At 47.6% G+C, this 6,304-nt stretch overlaps 2 protein-coding genes across 2 annotated transcripts in view; one reads left to right on the forward strand and one right to left on the reverse strand.

Moving 5' to 3' along the window:
- Window positions 1-153, reverse strand: part of RPS28 (ribosomal protein S28) — a 2,201-nt gene extending 2,048 nt beyond the window's left edge. The window contains exon 1 of the mRNA XM_032782178.2: window positions 59-153. Within this exon, the coding sequence (XP_032638069.1) occupies window positions 59-151 (93 nt within the window). The 5' untranslated portion in view covers window positions 152-153. The remainder of the gene's footprint in view (window positions 1-58) is intronic.
- Window positions 154-277: 124 nt separating this feature from the next.
- NDUFA7 (NADH:ubiquinone oxidoreductase subunit A7) lies at window positions 278-2,726 on the forward strand. The gene is made up of 4 exons (XM_032782177.2): window positions 278-355; window positions 574-623; window positions 1,947-2,096; window positions 2,449-2,726. The coding sequence occupies exons 1-4, from the start codon at window positions 305-307 to the stop codon at window positions 2,543-2,545; spliced, it is 348 nt and encodes a 115-aa protein (XP_032638068.1). The 5' UTR covers window positions 278-304; the 3' UTR covers window positions 2,546-2,726.
- Window positions 2,727-6,304: the final 3,578 nt, after the last annotated feature.

Consider the following 6,304-nt stretch of genomic DNA (forward strand, 5'->3'; position numbering starts at 1 on the left):
GCCCGCGGTCCCTGCTCGGCCCCAGCCCCGCCCCGCTCGCTCGCTCGCTCGCTCGCACCCGGGCCAGTTTGATGGGCTGCACGCGGCTCGTATCCATGGCGGCTGCTGCGGGCGCGGATAGGAAAGGGGCGGGGCTAACCCCCTCGTGCATTTATATAGCCCCAGCTATCGCGAGACCCAGCGTGCACCGCGCTCTGTCCCCTTCCCGGCGTGCGCCGCGCACCGCTTCCGTTTTCTCGTTTCCCGACAAGCGCCGCGCCGTTTCCCAGGTAGCACCGCGGCAGCGCCCTTCACAGCCGCGAAGATGGCGTCCGCCACCCGCTTCATCCAGCGGCTCCGCAACTGGGCGGCGGGGGTAAGGGGGGGGGGCTCGCGCGGGCCTGTCCGAATTCCTGACGCCCGGTCCCCGCGGCCTAGCAACGCCCTCGTGCGGGGTCAGCGTTGCGCGGCCCCCGCCCCCGGGTCTGCCTACTAGCCTCTGCTTCGTGCCCGCGCTGGGCCCGGGCGCTTGTAACCCCTTCTCCCCTGCCCCCGGGCTGGCACTTCCCTGAGACCCTTTCCTCTTCTTTACAGCGGGACCTTCAAGCCAAGCTACAGCTTCGGTACACGGAGCTCTCCGAGAGGTAAATCCGGGGAGATGGGCACAGAACTGGACTGCTTCTAGGCAAGCCCTTCTTCTGTTGGTAGGTGCGAAACTCCGCACCAGCTGCAGCTGAAACTCTCCAACCGCAAAGGGGAAAGAGTGAAGCCTAACCGGGCCCAAACTGCTGTTGAATACAGACGTGCAACTTGACGTAAAAAGAGAGAAAACAACTGTTTTCGCTCATCTTTGACGTATAGGAACCTTAAATGTAACAGCAGATGATAAAATCAACTTTAGACAAAATTATAATATTTATTAGTAACTTGTTGCTGCCCATTTAAATACAAATCTCAGGAACTGTAAAAGTTAAAGGAGACCTTCAAAGGTAGAAAAGTGGGTTAGTGCTATTTTCTGAGTTCAGTACATAAAGACCTGAAAGTTTCTCTGTGCCCTCTGTTTCTTTCTGCTTATTTTATATTAGAAATGCAAGTCTTGTCTCTCTTTTGGGGGTGGGGGTCGGGGGGGAACTCTGAGGGTCTAATAGGGTAATCATATCCAATGCAACGTAAGCAAAGCTTGATGATGAAGGGAAGTGACTTTTATTCAAACACTTTACACCTGTGGGGGCTTTTTAAATAAATTATTATAGTTAATTAAAATGCTGGAGAAACGTATTGAATTTTTAATACTGTGCTCCAACCAATCATTTTTCATTGAGGGACTGAAAGTGTTCAGAACTATGTTTGAGACCTCTGGAGTGCAAACCCAGACTGGACAGTCCTGGTATTTCTAAGGTAAATAATAAAGCTGGGGAAAAAACCCACAAGGTTTTCAGACCTCTTTACCCTTCCTAAAGAAGCAATACCTACTTTTTCTCGTTTGTCAGTCACACTTAAGATTTCAATAGCAACATTAACTTTCTCTGTTGCATATAATTGCATGATAGTTACTTTTTAGCCTTGCAAAGAACTCAAAATCCTGTTTCACATAGCTGAATTAATATTGCTGTGGAATTAGAACATACATGTTTGGAACTCTTCCCTGTTTTCTGTTTCTGTACATGAGAGAGATTGGGCTGTTATTCTTTGCCCTGTGAGCCTTTGTTTACATGAACAGATGCTCTGAATTCATGGCCCCAGTTCTGTATTCGTAGCCATGACTGTGTCTAAGGCTTTCTGTGCTTTCTGTCTAAGGCTTTCTGAAATCTTGGAAGGTGGCTCAAGATATAATGCTAGTGTGTCTTATGCATAATATTACAGAGCCTATTTCTCATAATACTCCACTCAAGAGTAAGACTGAAAATATAGTTCTCACTTAGCATGGTGTGTGTGCTGATGCTTTCTTTGGATTGTTTGCTGTTTAGAACTCAACCACCTCCTAAACTTCCACTGGGTCCCAGTCACAAGTTTGCAAATAACTACTACTGTACTCGTGATGGACGTAGGGAGTCCTATCCTCCAATTATTGTTATGTCTCCGCAGAAATCCCTTGCATCATGCGCTCAAGGAGCCAGGTAGGTCCTATTTATCCTATGATCTGCAGCCACACAACTTCTGGCTGTGACATTGTGATCTTGCAAACTAAGCAGGGTCAAGTCTGGTCAGTATTTGGCCGGTACACCACCATATAACACATTGCTGCTGCAATAAATGATGATGACTGTTCAGTAGGTTTTGCTGCTAGTGAGTGAATGCTGAATTAGTGTGCAGTCTCTATGTACCTTCTTTCGAGTAAGAGGGGATGTTAGGGTTGGGAATGGTTTCTCTAAAATGTTCTGTGTTACTAATAAACCTGTATTCCTGTTAAATATGAATTGATTATATAAACTAAAAGTTTCTGAAGGCCAGTCTCTGTCTCTCCCCTAGCTCACAATCTGCAGTAGCAACAACTGAGAAAAAGCCAGTGACACCAGGTGTTCCACTTGAGAAGTGGGAACTATCAAAAGATCAACCTTACCTGTGAGCTGGCCAAGTATGAAGAGAAGGCTGAATGAGAATGGACTTGATAGGATTAACTGAAAAGCAGCAGCCTGGCTGGTGATACAGTGATGGGGTTAACTTCAATAACACTGTGTAGAATTTATTCTGGAAAAGAGACCATTTTGCTGGGGCATGATTGATTAAACATATTTATCTCATGTATAGCTAATGTTCTTTTCAGAACTTTCTTTATTCAAATGATGGTTTGGAGTAAACTTGTGTTTTATGGAAATGAGGGATAGATAATCTTGAGGTGTGAACTCATCAGCTCTCACAAGATAAAAAAATACAAGTCTGGTCACTCCTGGGATGAATCTTCAAAACACAGGTCGTGTACAAAATAGAGCTGGTGATACTTCCATTTGAATCATTATTAAAACAGTGGCTCTGTATGGTGCTAGAGGGTGCAGTTCTGCAAAAGGTGCCCTAGTCAGAATGAGATTTACAACTCGGAGCTATATGCAGTGTTATAGCCATGTTGGTCCCAGGATATTAGAGAGATCAGGTGGGTGAGAGAGAAAAGCTTTTGAGCTTACACAGAGCTCTTCTTTATGTCTGGGAAACTTACTCAGGGCTTGGCTGCAGTTACAGCGGTGCAGCTGCCATGTGCCACTGTAGTGCTTAGTGAAGTCACCTATGCTGACAGGAAAGCATCTCGTGTTGACGCAGGTATGCCATCTCCCCAAGAGGTAGTAGCTGTGTCAACAGGAGAAGCCTGACTGTTGACATACACCTGTCTAAACCAGGAGTTAGGTCGGTATAAGTACATTGCTTAGGGGAATGGAAAATCATCACCCCGAGCAACATAGTTATACTAACAATTTTGTAGTGAAAAACTAGGGTTCAAAGTGTCATAGCTAAATACAGGGTGGAACAGATTGTTAAATATAAGTACTTAACACATTTCAGTGGACCATTCAAGGTGAAATAGCCAGTAAAAACAACTCCAGTCATAGGGAGGAAAGGAATGGGGTGTGGAGGTTGACTAGAAATGTTTGTGTCCAGTGACCTGATTGGTCAAACTTCACCAGTTTTAATTTGTTACTCACTTCTCCTTTGAAGAATTGTCATGTAGTGGTGCTAGTGTACAGTCTGTTCATTCTATCCCAGAAATACTTGCATTTTTAGTCAGGCTGTTTCCTATAGACACTGTACTGCACTATGGTATCCTAAAGGCTGAAGGATATTAATGTACATAAATGACCATACTTGACTACCATGCATTCTCCAAGCAATTCCATCATTTTTTTCACTTTCCCCAGGGCTGTGAAAAGTGGTTGTTTCACTCACCAGTGCTGATTGCATCTCAAGGACATGAGCAAAGCTAAGGATAAGTCTTCATTACACTTAACTTGGGTGATGGCACTTGGCTTAGCCTAGCCACACTGCAAAGACATAATCAAGACGCTGGGTCCACAGTGGTGTTGCACTCACCTGTGTCTTGGTAAGACCTCTGGAAGACACATCCCATGATTCTTTGTACTGCAGTAAGCCAAGTTGCTCAGATTCTTTACCAGTGAATTATGGGAGAATGTCTGCCCTTTTGGGCAGAGGTGGGGAGGCACTGTAGGAATGTATTGGAGAACTGTCAGCCCTTGAGTGGCTTAGCCTACATCTTCCCTTTAAAGTGGGTGGGTTTGCAGCCTGAGTGAAAGCGAAACCTAGGCAAAACACCCACACCCCCAGCTGGGCAGACTAGCTTGGGTTGAAAGCAGAACCAAACTCAAGTGAGAGGGTATTCTGTGTGGAAAAGAGGGAATGTTAATGGCAGCACCCAAGTAAGAGCTCAATTTCTGGACAAATGCACCCCAGAACCAATGATGATTGAGATAAATTGATATTTTCATCCTCTGCAGCGATGACCTAAATTCTCTCAGATTTCCACTATATCTTCAACAACCAGAACCCATCTATTACACTCTTTATAGAACTCTCCTATGCCAATATCAACTTCCTGAACACCAAGATCAGCTTCAACAAAGGAACCCTACAGAAAACTATATACAAGAAACCCACAATCACCACACCTACCGTCATATATCCAGTAACAATCTCAAACACACCAAGGCATCTCTTATCTACAGGAAAGTACTCAAATATCAGGAACAGGCCACCTAAATAGCTGTAGAGAACCTGATGGGTGGGAGACCCACCAACCCATACACCCCTGGTTGTCACATACCATCCCACACTGGACCCAGATGGGATATAATTAAACAATTACAACCCATACTCAATGAGGATCACATCCTGAAAGAAATCTTCCCCAAATCCCTTTGCTGTCTCTGAATCCTTTGAGGTTTTCAACTGGAGATGGGATTCTTACTCATAAAATCCTGGAAAGTAGAGCTCAAAACAGATTTCAGCTCATCTAATGCATTTGGCTTCTATTGTTTTTGGAATGTTATTCTGCACCTTAATGCACCCTTCACACTGTCAGGAAGACGTTTTTCCTGATATTTATATCTAACTTGCCCTTTAGCTTTATCCCATTATATAGATAGCATGAGGGTCATTACTGTTTGAGGTAATAAGTGGATCCTGGGCTGAATAAACTCAAAAGCAGTAGGGAGATGTTTTGCCCAAATATAGTATTAGAGTTAACAAAAACCACCAAGTTTTACTAATATAGGCAACCAAAAAAAGTTTTAAAGAAGGAATACTTTTAAGCGAACATGGCAGAGCTAGCTGCTGAAAGGGAAACTGTTTAAATGCCCTTTTGCCTTGTTTTCCCCACATTCCCCTAGCTCTCGGCAAAGCTTTTCCCCTGGAATATTAGGCATTTCTATTTTCCTTTAGCTTCCCTCCCAAATGCAAAAAGTGTTCTGGGAAAAGAGCCATGGTGCCTTAAATGACTACAGACAGAGGGAAGTGGGTTGAGATTGCACGTTTAATGCTTGAACACACCTTGGGTTTGTGTTGGGAAATGTAAGAAAGTGAGTGAGAGCCCAAAGGCCTGCCCCCACACTACCATCTGACTGCAATGCAGCCGCACAGAAATCAGTCCCGTTTCGTTTTGCCTTGTCCTGTCCCTGGCAGAAAGCCCACGTCACATGCAGCCACAGAAACTAAGCAGATTGTTGCTGCCCTGCACGAGCTTGTCCTGCAGCAACCAGACCCGCTGCTTCCTTCTCTCGTGCAGCGTGACTCGCAGGCTGCAACTGAGCCAGAGCCTCCATGGCTGCAGGCTGAAAGCCGGGCAAAGGGTGGGGCAGGCACGAGCCACACCGCACAGCTCCCGCAGGGCACTGAATTCCGCGCGCCTCGTTGGCTCGCCTCCTGCGCATGCGTTCTATTTGGAGGTGGGGGTGGGGGATCCTTGGCTCCTGCCTCGCGCATGCGTCTCCCCTGGACTGCCCCGCCGTCTTCTGTCGCGCATGCGCAGCAGCTCCGCGGGGACGTCCTCTTTCTGACCCTGTGCGGGCGGCATGTGGCCGCTTCTCGCGCTGCTCCTGAGGCAGTTGCTGGCCGCGGGGCTGGAGTCGCCTGCGGGGAACGGTGAGGACCCGGTCCAGGGGGATGGGCGGGGGGGGTCACTGACCGCACTGCCGGGCGCTCATCCTCTTCCTCAGCCCCGCCTCCCAGCGGCGCCTATTGGTCCCGAGCCGCCCGTCTCGTGTCCTGCCCCCTCCCTATTGGTCACCGCGGGTTCCCTGGGCCCCGCCCCTCCGCGTGCCGAGGGGGACACTTGGCGGCGCGGGCAGCAGCCCCCGGGCGGCGCAGAGGCGGCGCCTGCCCCCGG

The sequence above is a fragment of the Chelonoidis abingdonii genome, chromosome 11 (genome assembly GCF_003597395.2).
Source record: "Chelonoidis abingdonii isolate Lonesome George chromosome 11, CheloAbing_2.0, whole genome shotgun sequence".
Classification (NCBI taxonomy): Eukaryota; Metazoa; Chordata; order Testudines; family Testudinidae; genus Chelonoidis; species Chelonoidis abingdonii.